The sequence below is a fragment of the Dendropsophus ebraccatus genome, chromosome 2 (genome assembly GCF_027789765.1).
Source record: "Dendropsophus ebraccatus isolate aDenEbr1 chromosome 2, aDenEbr1.pat, whole genome shotgun sequence".
Classification (NCBI taxonomy): domain Eukaryota; kingdom Metazoa; phylum Chordata; class Amphibia; order Anura; family Hylidae; genus Dendropsophus; species Dendropsophus ebraccatus.
This window is the reverse complement of record NC_091455.1, coordinates 147,985,059-148,005,358: the sequence shown is the minus strand read 5'-3', so window position 1 is coordinate 148,005,358 and position 20,300 is coordinate 147,985,059. Positions and strand designations below refer to the sequence as shown.

The 20,300-nt window shown below is 44.7% G+C and overlaps 1 protein-coding gene across 2 annotated transcripts in view; it reads left to right on the top strand.

Moving 5' to 3' along the window:
* The window catches only part of ITPRID1 (ITPR interacting domain containing 1), a 116,978-nt gene extending 114,356 nt beyond the window's left edge, over positions 1–2,622 (top strand). For both annotated transcript variants that reach the window (XM_069958470.1, XM_069958469.1), the window contains one exon: positions 317–2,622. In XM_069958470.1, the coding sequence (XP_069814571.1) occupies positions 317–352 (36 nt within the window). In that variant the 3' untranslated portion in view covers positions 353–2,622. The remainder of the gene's footprint in view (positions 1–316) is intronic.
* Positions 2,623–20,300: the final 17,678 nt, after the last annotated feature.

The window sequence follows — 20,300 nt, the reverse complement described above, 5'->3', positions numbered from 1 at the left end:
TCGTGCCTGTCCAATCCCAGCCATACCCATACTGGGCATAATTGTGATTGCTCTGTAATATCAACAGCAATAAAGTTTGCAGCAGCCTTTCAACAAAGTTTATTGTTATTATGAACGACGACACAAACACAGATTTTGTCACTGAAATCTATGTTCGGGTTTGGGTACCCGAATGTGTGGATTCGGGCACAGACCTGGTATACATATACTGTATATAATTATTATTATTATTATTATTATTATTATTATTATTATATATATTTTTTAAATGCTTTATGTTTCTGTTTCCCCCTAATATTTTCCTTTCTATTTTTAGATCAAGAAAACCTTCCGAAACTTTAACAACTCCTAGAAAGTTAGGCAAAAACTAAGAACATGGCATCCAAGTCTTCTGGATATTGAACACCAACATATCAAGACACAAAATATGTGGTTTACTTACACTATGATTATCAGCTCAAAAAGGGTACTGTAATGACTGAAGTATTAACCCTCATTGCTGAGTTTCTGATATGTTACTGATATGCATATCAAGCAGTCCCAGATCCTTACATAATGCCAAGCAGTACATTGTACTTATTTGTAGATATTGATGTAGAGGAAAGCATTCATCTTGCACAGCAAAGGAGGAGGTTTCCATGTTTCACTGTACCTTCCAGTTACAGACTTGAGATTAATACAGAAATTTGATATTCTCATTTTTCTCATACTGTTTGTCTGCTAAGAAAAGGGGAAAAAAGCCTTGTGTTTTTCCTAAATGTCATGTAGAAGCATCAATAATAGACCCACTTGCAATGCAATGGGGCATATACACATTGCCTCCATGACATGAAGGGGACCTAACATATCAAATTGAATAGCTAGAGTGATAGATCTTAACTAGCTTAAATGATATCTTTAATATTGGAATAAATAAGTGAAAATTATGTAGAAGAACATGCGTAGCTGCTATTAGGCACATAGTAGAGTGGCCTGGCACAGGTAACTCTCTCTACCTACCCTGCTGATTGTGTGATGCTGATGCTTAGCTTATTACTATTGCAGTATCAGTAGCAAACAAGTGAGAAGGAAGCAGCCACAACCATGCTACCAATCTCTCCTCTAAGGCATCAGGAAAAGGGGAAGGCAGCAACCAGCATCCTGGGAGGTGGGGTGGTATGATAGATCATCCCTATATTTATTTAGCTATGGAGCCTACTCTGCTCCTTGTACAAAATTGTATAGAGATACAGAAATATGACCTATAGCCATGATGCATTGGTTTCTTGTAATGTTCGCCTATAGCATTAAAATAAATTTGACTTTATGTGTACAAGATGGCAAAAATAAATATAATAAAATATTAAAGTATTTAATATATTTAAAGTAAAACTATAATCAGGATAAAGTATGGTTAAACTCACACCACTCATATAAAGAGTGTTACCTCTGGGCTGCAGAGCTATATTTTAACATAAGACATACCTTGTGGTTCCTGTCTTCATATTCTGTATCAGGATGTATTTAAATTTTATTATGTAACACCACTTGAGCTGATGCATACAATATTTTTTGGAAATGAGTCCTACTATAGCACTGTTAAATAGTAGTTACAAATCACTATAAACTATTAAGTATCCATTGCTGCATTGATCCTGATGGTTCCTGGTCCCAGCTATGGCACTGGCTTGCCATATGACATGAAATAAGCTACATGCAGATTATTGCTGTAATTTTCAGTAATTAAAATGCTGCTCCAAGTTTCTATTTTTCTCCCTTTAAGATCAGTTCCTTGTTTAATTTAGTTTTTTTTTTTTTTTTTTTTTGTATCTAAAGATACAGATACAAAGACAGCACCTGAACTGCACTGTGTACACACACAATCTCCCTGAAACTGAATTGCAAAACTCTCAAAATTACACCGCTATTACAAACTCTGAGATTGACTAAAAAACTACTGTAATATGTCAGGATCTGACACTGGAATAGACATTCAGAAATTAATTTGCTGGGACCTTAGTATTGTAAAGTGTAGGCATACTGTATACCTATGGGTGGCCTTGGTACAAGGGCTCCTGCTTGAATAAATTTTCCATTTAAAAACAGTGTAAGTCATGGTTGAGTAATGCAGGACTTAATGAGGACTACTTGAGGTATAAAACCTAAGATGTAAGACATGTTATTCCTACAGACTGCAGAGAAATCGGAGCAAACTTGGTAAAAGGTCATCTTAATCTAGAGGGATTTTTCTTAATGTTTTTAATTGAACAGGGATTGAATCCAAAAAGATGAGAAGCAAAATACCACTCTGTGTGAACCTGGTCTACTGTATGAGAAATTGCTAATGCACAAGTAAACATTAATACAGTGTGGCACTATATTTAACATGTACATTCTGACTGCCTTTTAGTTATACTGAATATTTAAGCTAAAATGTACGAGATACTGAACTAGTCTAAATCACTGTTTTTATTTTTTCTGTTTGCACTTGTTTGCTGTTTTGCTGTAACATTTACTGATTTGTACGTAAATGTAAAAGAAAACCTTAGTAATGGATAACTACTGCAGCACAATCTTGCAATATAATGTTTAAGAATGGAAATGTTCTTTATATTAAACTAATAAATCAATTTGTTAATGCAATGGGATAATGTTCTTACTATGTATTTGGGGAATGTCATATCTTTGTTTAAATTATTTTCAAAGGGGTCACAAAGAGTTCAGGACCAAATGAAGTTGAATATGACTTTGGAAGGGGTGAATGGCCAAATTTATAATTAATTGTTTCCTTTACTTGTACCATATAGCAGCAGATTTCACATGGCACATGCTGCCTCTAATCTACAGTGGATTAGCTACCCATTTACCTCAACTGGCAGCAAAACTTGTAGCAAACCTGTGAGTATTACACTCCATGAGTTGGGTACAGGGTGCCTAGCCCATGGTGCGTAAAGAGTTAGCATCACCACCACTCCTTCGGCCATGCAGTAAGCAATGGTCCATTTAAAAAAAATGGTCAAGAAGGGTGTGCTTTTATTTTAATATAAAAAAAAAATTGTATATAGGCTTAGTAATGGAAGCGATCTGATCGCATCCGTTACTAAGCTAAGGCTTAGTGTTAGCTCATAAAACAGTTGAAGAGGATGTACCACCAGGTACATCCTCTTTAATCTGAACCGACGGATCAAACTGCGCCGTCATGTGGAATCCGGTGCCATGGTCCGTTTTTCGGACCGCGGCCCGGTTCCCGCCCCCAGTAGGAGGGAATTCCCTCTCCTCTATGAAGTGGCTCCATTAGAATGAATGGAGCCGTTCGATTCGTCGGTTCAGGTTAAAGAGGATGTACCTGGTGGTACATCCTCTTTAACACCAACCCCGACATTATTACCCCAGTACCCGGTGGTACTGGGAGGAGCAAGGCACCATCAGTAGAGATGAGCGAACCGGGTTCGGGTTCGAGTCCATCCAAACCCGAACGTTCGGCATTTGATTAGCGGTGACTGCTGAACTTGGATAAAGCTCTAAGGTTATCTGGAAAACATGGATACAGCCAATGACTATATCCATGTTTTCCACATAGCCTTAGGGCTTTATCCAACTTCAGCAGCCACCGCTAATTAAATGCCAAACGTTCAGGTTCGGATGGACTCGAGCATGCTCAAGGTTCGCTCATCACTAACCATCAGTCCCAGGGCATAAAAAATGGTACTAGAGCTCTGGGGTTGTAGCAGGCTATTTTTATTGGGCTCTGAAAGGCCAAAATAAATGAACCTTCCTACCCTGTTATTAATAGGCTGCTCCTTCCTTTATTATTATTATTATTATTATTATTATTATTATTATTATTTACAAAAGAGTGAGAGGAGTAACCGATCAGGTGTAAAACCAAACAGCATCAGCTTAGTAACAATATGGTGTTAAGGGCTATTTATTTGTTAAAAAAAAAAAAGCAATGGCCCTTCCCAACCTAATAATACTATCCTGCTACTGCCATAGATGAGAAGCACCATTTTTCATGGTACCCAGCTCTTCCCAGTACCCCTGTGGCGGTTAGTAGAGTGGTGGAAATGAATTGTTTAGTGATAGCCATTTTATAGGCTAACTTTTAGCCCCAGTTTAGCAATGGATTTTATCTATCAGATAGCTTCTGCTGCTAAGCCTGTAAAGTAAGTAAAAAAAAAACACGTGTGGAAAAAAATTTTGGAATAAAAACGCCCGGACACCCTCTTGTCTACCACCTCATTAAAAGCGAATGTACCATCAGGTACATTAGCTTTAAGTGTCACAAATAAATAGAACGGCGATGGTGCAGGGAAGCTGGTGGTCCCTTTTTTGAACCGTGGCCCAGTTGCTACGCACGGCGCCACTCTGTTACCAATCACCTGCCGGACTGAAGCACTGAAGGTGGGCCCGTAGATTCTTACTGCACAGGAGGTAAGCAAGGGTTGCAATAGCTTAGACTGACTGCAACAATAAGGAGTATCACCCTCTAGAATAGAATGACACAGTCTGTATAGAGATCTAAGGAATTGCTCATGCCATACACGTCATGCAGGTGTCCTTGCTAGCCTTGTGTTTTTATAAGATTTCCACTGTCATTGCTCTAATTTATATGACTCATATTGGCTGTTCTATGGCTGTTATGACTCACACTGGCACTGCTCTGGCTAATGCAGCTCACTCCAACACCGCTCAAGAAGTTGGAATCCAAGCCTTCTTTCTTTTACCAGAATGCAGGCTTTTACTTGGAGGTGTGTTGCCTTTGGAGCTTCCACTCAGCATGTGTGTTCCAGTCTCTCTCTTCTTCAGTGTAAGTGCAAGCATCTACAGAAGAGAAACAGGTTCTGAACTCAAATCCTTCTACTTCTTTCTCCAAATAGGCTTGTTACCTTGCCTGCATCCGGACCATGTGACAGTTGGTTACAACACTTCTTATAGTGAGCAGAGTGTGGGTAGGTACTACATGTCCATGCCACTCATTTATTTCCTTTTTGTGGATTATAAATTGATTTAGTCCACTTTGCCCAAAAACTGCACCACACATATGAATTCTAATATGGGATTATAGTAAACTGCTATAGTCTGCTTTTACCAGATTTGTGATGCTTTACATCTACCCCAAATGATACCTTTATCACTGGGTAAAATAGATTTATATTACCAGGTGCAGAGCAGAATAGCAGAAGCTGATACTGACTGTATTTGCCACTGAACGGGAATACCCTGAATGTAAACTCAGACCAGATGCTCTGTTTAATTGTATAACATCTGTTTTTATAATATGATTTGTTACCAACTTGCCAAGGAGAGGGACAACATTGTTTTTAGGCAGAAGAGCTAAACACACAGAGCCAAACACAATGTCCCATTGTGTGATCGTGCCCAGTGTGACAGAAGGCTGGTCACAGTTCACTGAATCTTACTGTCAATTAGAATTTTGTTAGATGTCAATAAAAGCAAAAGTCATTTCCGAGAACAATGTTTGGATACACTCAACTAAACATTTCACATTGTTTTAAATCTTCATGAACAGTTTAAAAATCTTTAATCATATTTAAAGACACTTTCAATCTTTGTATATTTTAAGGTTTTACGGTTATGATTGAATCTACCCCCCCCCCCCCCTCCCCCCAGTAGTCAGGCTAGAAAGCCACCAAAGCCAAAGAGCTGACCTAGTTTAGTGCATGACCAGTGCATCCTGATTTCCAAGTAGGAAACCCTACCACATGGTACTTTCTCAGTATCACATATATTTGGATCCATAGTTAATAGCATCATGCATTTCTTACTGTTTCCTATTTCTGATATAAAAACAGTGATCAGTAAAGAAATTGATTATGAAATGACAGCCTATAGCTGCTTAAAGTAAATTGACTTTACCAAAAAAACTTTTGTAATTTTTATCAGAGTGAGGAGTACTCGATCAAGTAGCTATTCGATTCAATACTACACTATTCTAAATACTTGTTTTTGATCGAGCATCCATCACAGTTTTTTTTTTTTTGTGCTCTGCGCCTCATTGAAAGCAGTAAAACACCTGTCACCTGTCACCATTTATTGTGTTTGTAATGTATAGTTGATAGGCTTTAATAGTAGAGTAATTATGCGATTTAGGTGTGTTAGATACACCCAGGCATGCTTCCCCTGCTGTCCCAGTTGCATTCCAGAGGTGTTTGCATCATTTTCTGAGGTGTCATTGAAAACTGAGGTGACTTGGAAACCTGAATTCGACCACTTGGAGGTCACCAAGAAACAAACATTTTTGTCCCATAAACTTAAATGGGCTTCGATATTCTATTAAATAGTTGAACATTGCGGTCTGTTAGTACTGAATTTCGAGCTTTCGGATATTTCACTACTCGCTCATCTCTACATATGACCACTGTGTTTTAGACTCTTTTTTAGACAGGCTGGCTAGCACACAATTTTTAGAGTAAAAGTAAACCAACCCAACATCACACAACAGTTCCGGATCTGGAATCATGTAACCCATCGTGTGAGAACGTGCAGTCACACGTTGAAAGCCACCCACAGAACTCCTGGTCGTGTCCCTGTGCATGCACGCTAAAAAACTGTCAGAAGACTGCACATTCTCACGTGGTGGGTCACATGATTCCATACCCGAAACGGTGGACATGCTCATGACGCTGGAACACTTTCTCAAGTATTATGGGTTTCACTCATAGCTAATGCTACACACATGAAGGTTTCCTCTGTTTTTCTTGATGATTGGCTGATTGGCTGGATGGGATGCCATAAATATCTTGACCCAATGCTCTAGTCATACCCCTCGATGAAGGCATTCTGCCGAAATAAACGTCGGGGCTGTGTGTGGACCCTACCATAACGCTTTACAGGTATAGCTTATTCATTGATTATCTATATTACTGGCACTTGCACTGTGATATATGTTTTTCCTATATTTGAGAATTAATATGTTTAATGAGAATATATTTGAGAATTAATATGTATCTTTGCTGCTCCACTATTGCACATTAAAGAATACTTATACTTGAGCAGTGCTTTTTCCACCTCAAGCCCCCTTTGTGTGTTAGCAATTGCAGACGATCATTCATAACATTTGGACATTTATATTTTTATGTGTTTGGTATTTATTGAGTGGTCCAGCTCTTTATTATTTGTGGTGTAGATGCTTCTTCAAGCCCCTTAATAGTTTAGTTGTGCAGGTTTGTATCTTTTCCAGCTCCAGAGCATACTTTCTATGAATCAGGGCCCAGAACAGCATACTTTAGAGGGGGCCACACATTGCATTTAAAAAATTAATAAAATTATGTCCATGTCTTCCTGTTCCATGCGTCCATGCCTTATTTAATACATGAAAATATCCTAATGGCCTTAGAAGCTGATTGACATTACATGTTATTGTGGTGCCCCACTAAGGGTGTTACTGTTACATATACCCTTCGCAAAGGTATGTACTTTTTGTGGTCTAATTAAGATGAAAGTAGCATTAAGAGTTTACCACTAGATGTCGCTGTATTATGTATGTATGTATGGAAGCTGCACAGCTGAAGGATCGCAGAGGGTTATTGTGTTCATGTATTACTGTAGACAAGTAGGATTTCTGCTTTCTTCTTTCCGATCACCTCTCCTCTTTGTTCTTCTATTGCACGCTTTTCACCCAATCACAGGGCACCCTATACGCTGGAGAAGAAGTGAGTCACACAGGAGACAGGAAGAGTAGTCAGTCTTAACCATTACCCCACATGGGTAGGACTCAAGACAGTACACTGTTACCAACCTTCTCACAAGTATCTACACCAAGCACTATGCAGTGTTAAACCTCTCAGGAGAGGACTAGCCAAAAGATAACCTCAACCCCCGCCATGGACAAGGAGAAGTCCCAGAGCAGGACAGTATCCACTATAGAGCCACAGAGCCAGTAACTGATCCGGGCAAAGCAAAGTTGCAGTAAGCCTATGAACCCTCAGCATTCCGCTCAACTAAGGTAACAAGGTCTGGGGCCTGTGTCATCCATTAGTACGGCATAAGGTGGGGTGATGACTGAAGTCAAAGGTCAATACACAGGCACAGGTGTTCTTCTAAGTATTCTACCTCATTCTCCAACATCCCGGCAGAACACATTACTACATGGGTTGAGACTCTCAAGGCATCCTCCTCTCTGCTACTCTACCTCAACACAACTCTACCGACATGACTATATCTACACTGCACTACACTGCACTTTTACTACAGATCTGGTCGTCTTATGTTCAAGTGTTTTTTTGAACCTTGTCAGGTGTGTTTCAGAGACTTTTAGCTAAAGAAACCTTATTCTGCCACTTCTGTATTACCCGTTGCACATTTGCAAGTAGTAAACTAACTCAACGTTACTCCAAGAGTCTGTGGTCATTCACCACCACCTACACAGCAAACAAACTGCAACCTGGGGACACTTCCCCTTTCTGTGGGTGGCGGGTCATACTATCCGGGAGGGTCATTATACCGTTCTGGTCACCTGTGACTACATCATCTGTGACACTATCCCAAGGGACCTGGTAGCAACCCAGCAGGACACTGACCACAGGGGAAAAGGGTACAACCGGCCTTACACACTAAAAGCAGGTCTGCCATTACACCTATGTGCCCACCTGGCACTGGCGAGACGTGACAACCCATTAAGGTCCAGCTGTATCTTGGCCATCCACCACAGGAGTGATGTCACACTACAACACTTAGCAAGTGACGGTCTGTCCCTCCGATATAACACCTCCGGAGGGTATACCACATTATTCTGCAGTCTATGGTATACAAGATCCCTGTATACAAGTGGCTTCATAGACAGTACTGTACTACAAAGCTTGGTATCATCAGCAAAAATAGTTGTTAATTCCATTATCTAAATCATTGATAAATAAGTTTTCCAAAACAGGACCAAGTATTGAACCTTGGGTTATACCACTTCTAACCGGGGACCTTTCATTGATCACCACCCTCTGGGTATGGTCCTTGCCTGTTTTTTATCCAGTTATGAATTAAACTTTCTAAACTCATAGACCTTAGCCATCAGGCATCTATGAGGGACACATGGGCACATATTTCCACAGAAAAATTACCCTTTATTGTTTGCAATTAAAAACAAAACAATCAAAGATGTAACTTGTGTTCAACGACAACCCAATACGGAACATACACCTCCTCAGCAGAATACATGGGATTACATAGACATATAATGATTGCACTATGCCCTTTCTTGTTGTAAACAACAATAATCGTGTTTCTTAATGGACACAACAGTAATAAGCCCTTTAATATCTGGCCCTGCACATCAGAAAGCAGTATAAGCCCATTAGTAGTCAGCCCTGCATAAAATTATGTACATATCGCCACTATTATTGGAGTACCCGCATAAATACAGTGCTAGCCAAAAGTATTGGCACCCCTGCAATTCTGTCAGATAATACTCAATTTCTTCCAGAAAATGATTGCAATCACAAATGCTTTAGTAATAATATCTTGATTTATTTTGCTTGCAATGAAAAAACACAAAAGAGAATGAAAAATAAAGTCAAATCATTAATCATTTTACACAAAACTCCAAAAATGGGCCGGACAAAAGTATAGTCACCCTCAGCCTAATACTTGGTAACACAACCTTTTAGACAAAATAACTGCAAACAACTGCTTCTGATAACCATCAATGAGTTTCGTACAATGCTCTGCTGGAATTTTAGACCATTCTTCTTTGGCAAATTGCTCCAGGTCCCTGAGATGTGAAGGGTGTCTTCTCCAAACTGCCATTTTGAGATCTCTCCACAGGTTTTCTATGGGATTCAGGTCTGGACTCATTGCTGGCCACTTTAGAAGTCTTCAGTGCTTTCTCTCAAACTATTTTCTAGTGCTTTTTGAAGTGTATTTTGGGTCATTGTCCTTCTGGAAGACCCATGACCTCTAAGGGAGACCCAGCTTTCTCACACTGGGCCCAACATTATGCTGCAGAATTTATTGGTAGTCTTCAGACTTCATAATGCCATGCACATGGTCAAGAAGTCCAGTGCCAGAGGCAGCAAAGCAACTTTAAAACATCAGGGAACCTCCGCCATGTTTGACTGTAGGGATCGTGTTCTTTTCTTTGAAGGCCTCTTTTTTTCCCCTGTAAACTCGATGTTGATGCTCTACTTTTGTCTCATCTGAACAGAGAACATTCTTCCAAAAAGTTTTAGGCTTTCTCAGGTAAGTTTTGGCAAACTCCAGGCTGTCTTTTTTATGTCTCTGGGTCAGAAGTGGAGTCTTCCTGGGTATCCTACCATAGAGTCCCTATTCATTCAGACGCCAGTGGATAGTACGGGTGGACACTGTTATACCCTCAGACTGCAGGGCAGCTAGAACTTGTTTGGATGCTAGTCGAGGTTTTTAAGCCACCATCCACACAATCTTTCGTTGAAATCTCTCTTCAATTTTTCTTTTCCGTCCACATCTAGGGAGGTTTGACACAGTGCCATGGGCTTTAAACTTCTTGATGACACTGCGCACGGTAGACACAGCCTTGAGATTGCTCATGGTTCCTCACAATTTTGCTTCTCAGTTCTTTGGTCTTCTTTCTTTTCTCCATGCTCAATGTGTTACACACAAGGACACAGGACAGAGGTTGAACCAACTGTAATCCATTTTAACTGGCTGCAAGTGTGATTTAGTTATTGCCACCACCTATTATGTGCTGTAGGTAAGTAACAGGTGCTGTTAATTATACAAATTAGAAACCCTTTCATAACTTCAACTGTGCAATACATACAGTAAGAGCATACATATAAAACACAGAGTCTAGTCGCAAAACTTTAAAGTGCCCTACATCACCACCTAACCTGGAGTAAGGAGATTTTGCAACAGGTGTAAAAGACAAAAGAACACCCAGGGTGGGACACCACACAGACAGCAGACAGCACCTACCAAGTATGATGCAAGCCCGGCACCTCATGTTAAACCTTCAGAGTAGGTTAAATATAGGGCATGGAAAATTGCTCCCTGAACCCTTCTATTCATACTGCTATCTGATTCCTCCCCTTTTGTACATCGCTCCAGCTCTATGGGGATCCGCATCCCAGCCGGAGCACTCTGCAGCCCTCTCCAGCCTAATGTTCTGCAATGCACAAGGCTCTATGCACATGCTCTATTCTGTGTTCCCACTAGAGATGTGTTCATAGGTAGAGATGAGCGAACTTTTCAAAAGTTCGGTCCGACCGAGCTTTCGGATTTTTTCGGTAAGTTCGGTTCGACCAAATTTCAGATTTCTTCGGATTTCATAGTTTAAAGCATCTATATGATACAGGGGTAGTGTATTTGGTTGAATTTAGGGCTCTACATGTCAGTAACATTGTTATCTTTTCAATATCTCAAAGTCATTTTTTTTTTTTAGACTTTAATATTCACCATTACAGGGTCTATGCAGGAAACTCACCATTACAGGGTCTATGCAGGGAATTCACCATTACAGGGTCTGCAGGAAAAAGGTCACAAATGCAGTGAAGGAGCAGCAGTAGCCATTGGAGGCCAGTGGAGGTCCAGCAATAGTCATTTGAGGCCAGTACAGGAGCAGCAGTAGCCAACATGGAGGGCAGGCAGGATCAGCAGTAGCCAACATGGAGGGAAGGCAGGATCAGCAGTAGCCAACATGAAGGACAGGCAGGAGCAACAGTAGTCAACATGGAGGGCAGGCAGGATCAGCAGTAGCCAACATGGAGGCCAGGCAGGAGCAGCAGTAGCCAACATGGAGGACAGGCAGGATCAGCAGTAGCCAACATGGAGGGCAGGCAGGATCAGCAGTAGCCAACATGGAGGCCAGGCAGGAGCAACAGTAGCCAACATGGAGGGCAGGAAGGAGCAACAGTAGCCAACATGGAGGGCAGGCAGGATCAGCAGTAGCCAACATGGAGGCCAGGCAGAAGCAACAGTAGTCAAAATGGAGGGCAGGCAGGATCAGCAGTAGCCAACATGGAGGCCAGGCAGGAGCAGCAGTAGTCAACATGGATGCCAGTTAAGTCCCAGCAGTAGTCAACATGGAGGCAAGGGCAGGCACAGCAGTAGTCAACATGGATGCCAGTTAAGGCCCAGCAGTAGACAACATGGATGCCAGTTAAGGCCCAGCAGTAGCCGACATGGAGGCAAGGGCAGGCACACTAGTAGTCAAGCTAGATGCCAGGTAAGGCTCAGCAGTAGTCAACATGGATGCCAGTTAAGGCCCAGCTGTAGCCCACATGGAGGAAAGGGCAGGCACAGCAGTAGTCAACATGGATGGCATTTAAGGCCCAGCAGTAGCCAACATGGAGCCAAGGGCAGGAGCAACAGTAGTCAACAGGGAGGCCAGGCAGGAGCAACAGTAGCCAACATGGAGGCCAGGCAGGAACAGCAGTAGCCAACATGGAGGCCAGTACAGGAGCAGCAGTAGCCAACATGGAAGCAAGGGCAGGCACAGCAGTAGTCAACATGGATGCCAGTTAAGGCCCAGCAGTAGCCAACATGGAGCCAAGGGCAGGAGCAACAGTAGTCAACATGGAGGCCACGTAGGAGCAACAGCAGCCAACATGGAGGCCAGGCAGGAGTAGGAGTAGCAAACATGGAGGCCAGTACAGGAGCAGCAGTAGCCAACATGGAGGCAAGGGCTGGCACAGCAGTAGTCAACATGGATGACAGTTAAGGCCCAGCAGTAGCCAACATGGAGCCAAGGGCAGGAGCAACAGTAGTCAACATGGAGGCCAGGCAGGAGCAACAGTAGCCAACATGGAGGCCAGGCAGGAGCAGCAGTAGTCAACATGGATGCCAGTTAAGTCCCAGCAGTAGTCAACATGGAGGCCAGCCAGGAGCAGCAGTAGTGAACATGGAGGCCAGTTAAGTCCCAGCAGTAGTCAACATGAAGGCCAATTAAGGCCCAGCAGTAGCCAACAAGGAGGCAAGGGCAGGCACACCAGTAGTCAACCTAGATGCCAGTTAAGGCCCAGCAGTAGCCAACATGGAGGCAAGGGCAAGCACACCAGTAGTCAACCTAGATGCCAGTTAAGGCCAAGCAGTAGCAAAAATGGAGGCAAGGGCAGGCACACCAGTAGTCAACCTAGATGCCAGTTAAGGCCCAGCAGTACCAACAAGGAGGCAAGGGCAGGCACACCAGTAGTCAACCTAGATGCCAGTTAAGGCCCAGCAGTAGCCAACATGGAGGCAAGAGCAGGCACACCAGTAGTCAACCTAGATGCCAGTTAAGGCCCAGCAGTAGCCAACACGGAGGCAAGAGCAGGCACACCAGTAGTCAACCTGGATGCCAGTTAAGGCCCAGCAGTAGCCAACATGGAGGCAAGGGCACGCACAGCAGTAGTCAACATGGAGGCAAGGGCAGGCACAGCAGTGGTCAACATGGATGCCAGTTAAGGCCCAGCAGTAGACAACATGGATGCCAGTTAAGGCCCAGCAGTAGCCAACATAGAGGCAAGGGCAGGCACACTAGTAGTCAACCTAGATGCCAGTTAAGGCCCAGCAGTAGTCAACATAGATGCCAGTTAAGGCCCAGCAGTAGCCAACATGGAGGCAAGGGCAGGCACACCAGTAGTCAACCTAGATGCCAGTTAAGGCTCAGCAGTAGTCAACATGGATGCCAGTTGAGGCCCAGCAGAAGCCAACATGGAGGAAAGGGCAGGCACAGCAGTAGTCAACATGGATGGCATTTAAGGCCCAGCAGTAGCCAACATGGAGCCAAGGGCAGGAGCAACAGTAGTCAACAGGGAGGCCAAGCAGGAGCAACAGTAGCCAACATGGAGGCCAGGCAGGAACAGCAGTAGCCAACATGGAGGCCAGTACAGGAGCAGCAGTAGCCAACATGGAGGCAAGGGCAGGCACAGCAGTAGTCAACATGGATGCCTGTTAAGGCCCAGCAGTAGCCAACATGGAGCCAAGAGCAGGAGCAACAGTAGTCAACATGGAGGCCAGGCAGGAGCAACAGTAGCCAACATGGAGGCCAAGCAGGAGCAGCAGTAGCCAACATGGAGGCCAGTACAGGAGCAGCAGTAGTCAACATGGAGGCCAGTACAGGAGCAGCAGTAGTCAACATGGAGGTAAGGGCAGGCACACCAGTAGTCAACATGGATGCCAGTTAAGGCCCACCAGTAGCCAATATGGAGACCAGTGAAGACACAGCAGTTGTCAACATAGATGCCTGTTAAGGCACAGCAGTAGCCAACAGGGAGGAAAGGGCAGGCACAGCAGTAGTCAACATGGAGACAAGAGCAGGCACAGCAGTAGCCAATATAGAGGCCAGTGAAGGCACAGCAGTAGTCAACATGGATGCCAGTTAAGGCCCAGCAGTAGCCAATATGGAGGCCAGTGAAGACACAGCAGTAGTCAACATAGATGCCCGTTAAGGCACACCAGTAGCCAACATGGAGACAAGGGCAGGCACAGCAGTAGTCAACATGGAGACAAGAGCAGGCACATCAGTAGTCAAGATCGATGCCAGTTAAGGCACAGCAGTAGCCAATATAGAGGCCAGTGAAGGCACAGCAGTAGTCAACATGGATGCCAGTTAAAGCCCAGCAGTAGCCAACATGGAGGCCAGTGAACGCACAGCAGTAGTCAACATGGATGCCAGTTAAGGCACAGCAGTAGCCAACATGGAGGCAAGGGCAGGCACAGCAGTAGTCAACATGGAGGCCAGTACAGGACCAGCAGTAGTCAACATGGATGCCAGTTAAGGCCCAGCAGTAGCCAATTATGAGGCCAGTGAAGGTACAGCAGTAGCCAACATGGATGCCAGTGAAGGCACAGCAGTAGCCAACATAGAGGCCAGTACAGGAGCAGCAGTAGTCAACATGGATGCCAGTTAAGACTCAGCAGTAGTCAACATGGATGCCAGTGAAGGCACAGCAGTAGCCAACATGGAGGCCAATACAGGAGCAGCAGTAGTTAACATGGAGGCAAGGGCAGGCACAGCAGTAGTCAACATGGAGGCCAGTTAAGGCACAGCAGTAGCCAACATGGAGGCCAGTACAGGAGCAGCAGTAGTCAACATGGATGCCAGTTAAGGCCCAGCATTAGCCAATTATGAGGCCCGTGAAGGCACAGCAGTAGCCAACATGGATGCCAGTTAAGGCACAGCAGTAGCCAACATGGAGATCAGTACCGGAGCAGCAGTAGTCAACATGGAGCCAAGGGCAGGCACACCAGTAGTCAACATGGATGCCAGTTAAGGCCCAGCAGTAGCCAATTTGGAGGCCAGTGAAGGCACAGCAGTAGTGAACATGGATGCCATTTAAGGCACAGCAGTAGCCAACATGGAGAAAAGGGCAGGCCCAGCAGTAGTCAAGATGGAGGCGAGAGGTAGCAGGGCAGCAGGAATGGTGGAATGACCAGTAAGGTCTAGTTCACATATAGGCCATAATAGATGCAGAAAAGGTCCTACATCTTGGTTACAACAGGACCAAATCCTACTCTGTGGTATCAGTAGCAGGTGTCACAAAGTCCTTATCTATCCATGTGGCATTCATTTTGATGAAAGTCAGATGTTCTACACCATCACAGGACAACCTGGTTCTCCTGGGACTGATAATATGACCTGCTGCGCTGAAAACTCGCTCAGATGACACACTGCTGGCCGGACAGGAGAGTATGTCCAAAGCAAATTCAGTGAGTTGTGTGGCCAGACATCTAATTTTCCCACCGAGTAGTCCAGGGGTTCCGGCACGTTAGGTGGCAACATAGAGTCCTAAAACACCTGGACTTGCTGTTTGAGGTGTGCCGCCATGTCCTGCTGCTCTGCGGGTGCTCCTGTTACCCAGGCCTGTGGCTGCATGAAAGTGTGCATCATGGACATCAGGCTCAGACTGATGCCGCTGCTCATGCCACCCAAGCTGCTAGAGGAGAATGTGGAGGAGGCAGCGCTGCTGGTGTGGCCCTGATGGGAATGGTGTGAATGAGAGTGCCATGTTCCAAAGGCTGCCACTAACTGTGCTCCCAGCTCCTCTCTATAATAATTAATTTTTTTCCTTCCGTTGGGAAGGGTGAATGAATTCACACAGCTTGTTGCGATACCTTGGGTCCAGTAGTGTGGCCAGCCAGAACTCATCCCGTTGACGAATCCTTTGCAAGCGTGGGTCAGCCCGAAAGCATATCAACATGCGCTTAGCCATTTCCACCAGGGAGTGGGAAGGAGTCCCCGACTTCATCTCCACAGCATACTGCCCAAGGGTACTGTTTCCATCCTCCTCATAGCCCTGCATATCCTTTTCTGGCCCCCCTCTGGTCTGGCAGGAAGGCTCATCTCCTTCTCCTCCACTCGTCTCCCCTAAGAGTTCCTGTGCGCTCAGGTCCTCCTCCTCCTCAACTTCCTCTCCCTCCTCTTCCGCCAAGCCTTCCTCCAGCGACCCAGGCTGCGACAGTGGCAAGACCTCTTCCCCCTCGCCACTGAGTCGCATCAGCATCAGCTCCAGTACATGAAGCATGGGTATAATGGCGCTCAGTCCTGTGTCTTGCCCACTGACCAGAAAGGTGGCCTCCTCAAAGGGTCGTAGCAAGCGGCAGGTGTCACACATGAGCTGCCACTGGCTGAGCTCCAGGTTACACAGGGGAGTCGCCGTGTCCCCCTGCATCAAGAGGAAATCAGTCAAGGCCTTCCTCTACTCATAGAGCTGGTCCAGCATGTGGAGGGTGGAGTTCCACCGTGTGGCTACATCGCAAATGAGATGATGGTTGGGAAGACAATTTCTCCGCTGCAGGTCGAGGAGGATGGGGTGGGAGCGACTTGAATGGCTGAAATGGTTACACAGCTTTTGAGCCATTGACAGCACAGTCTGTAAATGGGATGAAGACTTTAGAAAGTGTGTAACTATTAGGTTTAAAACATGTGCCATACACGGGGCGTGCCTCATACCTCCTCGATGCATCGTGGAGAGAATGTTGCTCTTATTGTCACTCACCACCGTCCCAACTTTATGATGGCGTGGAGCCAGCCATGAGGGGATTTCCGTCTCGAGCAGGCGGTGCAGCTCTTCCCCTGTGTGTCTCCTTTCACCCAGGCAGGCTAGATGCAGCACAGCGTGACACCTCTGTGCTACACCCAAGTGGTACAAGGGAGGAACACTGGCAGTTGAGGAGGTTTTGGACCTACTGGAGGAGGTGGAGGAGGACCGCGACACAGGAACCCTGCTGTGACTACGGGGTGGTGTCATCGCCCTTCCCTGGCCAAGTTGCTGGGGTCCGCCGGCCATATTACATTTACCCACTGAGCAGTAATGGACATATACTGCTCTTGCCAGTAATTACAGCTCCAGATGTCTGTGGTTAAATGTAAATGTCTGCTTACTGAATGGCTCAGCGAGTCAGCAACCTTTTCATGAACATAGCTATACATGGGAAGGATAGCTGTGTTGGAAAAGTAGTGTTGATTCGGCACCTTCCACCGTGGCTCCGCACACGACATCAGTTCACGGAAAGGTGACGAGTCAACAACTTTAAGCGGCAGAGCCTGGAGCACCAGCAACATGGCCAGGTGGGCGTTCAGCTTGACTGCTGCAGGATTGCTCGGGTCTGCCTCCGGTATAGGGACTCCATGATGCCAGGCTGCCTACTGCTAGGAACACAGGGGCCACCAGCCGAAGAAGGGAGTAAAGCCACACCGTTTCACCCCGTTTCTCCAACGCGGAAAGGTGGTGGTGCTTCATATGGGCAGCCATGGCGCTGGCTCTTGCCTCTTTTAATGTGCCTGTCGCACAGGCGACAGATGACCACATAGGTATCCTCTGGGAACTTTTTTAAAAACTGCCACACAGGCGAGGTGTAGAGTCTAGTACCGACAGGCTGCGAGGATGGGCGGGCACTGCCGATACTAGGACCTGCAGTGGAGGAGGTTTCCCCAGTGGTAATCTGCTTGTCCCGGCTATGCTTCCGACTTGTTAGTTGACTACTGCTGCCTGTCTGCTTTTTAGTTGTGGCGGGCCTGCTGGCGGACGGATTCCCAGTTGTCGAATCCGTCGAATAAACCAAATCCTGCCGTGGATCCCATGTAACATCCGATGTAGCATCATCCTGTTCCAGAATGATGCTATCATCCTCATCAGGCTCCTGCCCAGCCCTATCTCATCTACTGCCTACTGCTCTCCTGTCAGGCCTAAAATAGGCCTGCTCTGATATCGCCTCTGACACAGCTATGCCCTGCACTTGATTGTCCCCTGTCTCTTCCCCCACATGCTCATCATCATCAAAGAGCAGTTCCCTTGCAGGCGGTGGGTCAAAAGTTACCGGGATGTTGCTGAGGATGTCAGATGGAGGACGTGGGGGAATTGCTGCGTGCCGGTGCCAAGTCAGGGTCGTGTCCGAGGTACCCACAGATACCTGGCTGTCTGTCTCACTACTCATCCTTGTGGACGTCGAAGTGTGAGGCAGCCACTCCAAGACTGTGGAATTAGACGTGTGGACACGACCCTGGTGTGACAAAGAAAACTCAGGTCTGCCACTGGACCCTCTTCCTGCGCTACTTCCTCTTCTGCCCCTTGAGCCAGACTCTCTGCCCTGCCCTCTGCCTGAAACGCTTTGTGAGGTTTCCAGCTGCCGCTGTGCCATGACTTTATATTCAAATTCTGATTGCTACACTTGGTAGATGAGAACAGTATTTTCTGTAATATATAGGACTTGTGTATATATATATATATATATATATATATATATATATATATATCTTGTAATATATAGGACAAGTATTCAAGTTGTCTATATATATAAAGCCCTTTCTTAAAGATATAATGCTATACACCTGTTCCAGGTATTTTGGTCTCTCAGGATAAGACAGATGTGATATACACACTATCAGAAGTGTAGGACTTCTATCTGCACAGTACGTTTTGGTTCCGTGCTCCCTTTGCCGTCCTATGCCTAATCTATCTATCTTTCGCCCTCTCTATATTTCTCTCTCAATCACTAGATGTTTCTCCTCTCCGCTTTCCTAATCTTTCCTTTCCTTTCCCACAATATCTTCTCAGTAGTCTGTAGTACACAATAGTAGCAGCAGCACCAGCAGCTTGCTTCCTCTCTCTCTCTCTACACACTGCGTGGTGCGGTCATGTGACCGCTCCTCTTAAAGCAATACCGACGTCACACAGGGGTTGGGCTAGTGCAAGAACAGTTCTTGCTTTCTAGAATGGTGGCTGCCATTTTAGAAAGCAAGAAAAAAAAAATAGGAGCGGATTTCCAAAAAAACGAATCCGATTGGACTCGGATTTTTGGAAAAATCCGAATCGGATCCCATACCGGCCGAACCGGTTTGCTCATCTCTAGTCATAGGGATATTTAGAAAAATATTTTTACCTGTTATACCTATTTGTTTACACGCAAACAAGCCCTTCCCCTTTGGGGATGTGGCCTATTTTCTGGCACTTTTTCTTGTGTTTTTAAATCTGTACTTACTACCTATTTATGCACTATTGTCTGAAATGTGATACCTTTGTGCAGAGCTACAATAAATCTACAGATTTTTACTCTGTATCTTGTGGATTATCCTTTCAGATACTGCTGGTACCTGGTACAGAACCTTTATGTTTCTTTTTTTTGCTTTTAATTTTTAGGACATGGTATGGTATTACATGGTAATAAATTAAAAATAGCCCCCAATTTCAGTGCTAGGTTTTTCGAGGCTCCTTTTTTGAGCCCGGGGCCATTTTTTCATTACTAGTTGCAAAGAATGCGGTTTAGCTATAAGGTGGTATCTCACAGATGTTATAATTGTCCATAGACAAAGATAATTTGATAAATCCAATGATTGAATGGTGTCTGCCTGGTTTGCTTCTACAGTACGTATATCCTGAAAATTAGCTCCAAAGAATTGTTTCTGGTCATTTTTTCAGCTCAAGACCAGGAAGGATTACACGTAGCTATAGCTGGGTAGTTATAAAGATAAACATGAAGAAATTACATAGTTATGAATGCAAAAAAAACTTCTTTACATGTCCATCAGTGAAGATTCCCGGAAATCAAGAGAATGTAATGTGAAAAACTAAATTAATCAATAGAAAGATCAATACCACAGCTCCACTGAGAGCAGTTTACAATAGACAGGAAGTCTCTGGCTCAAATAACACAATCTGCTCTTCCAGATGTGGTACGCATTATTTTATTTAGTACTCACAACAAAGGTTTGTATTGAGGCTCATACATATGTCAGGTGATTGTAACATTCATGAGGTTTTCTTAGTAACACAATACAGTAATACTTAAAGATTGGCAACACCTCATGGCAACATCTCTAGCGGCACCTCATGGAAACATCTCTAGCGGCACCACAAGAAACTGGCATGTCAGTTTTCTGCAGCCGTTATTCAATGAATAGCAGCGCAGAA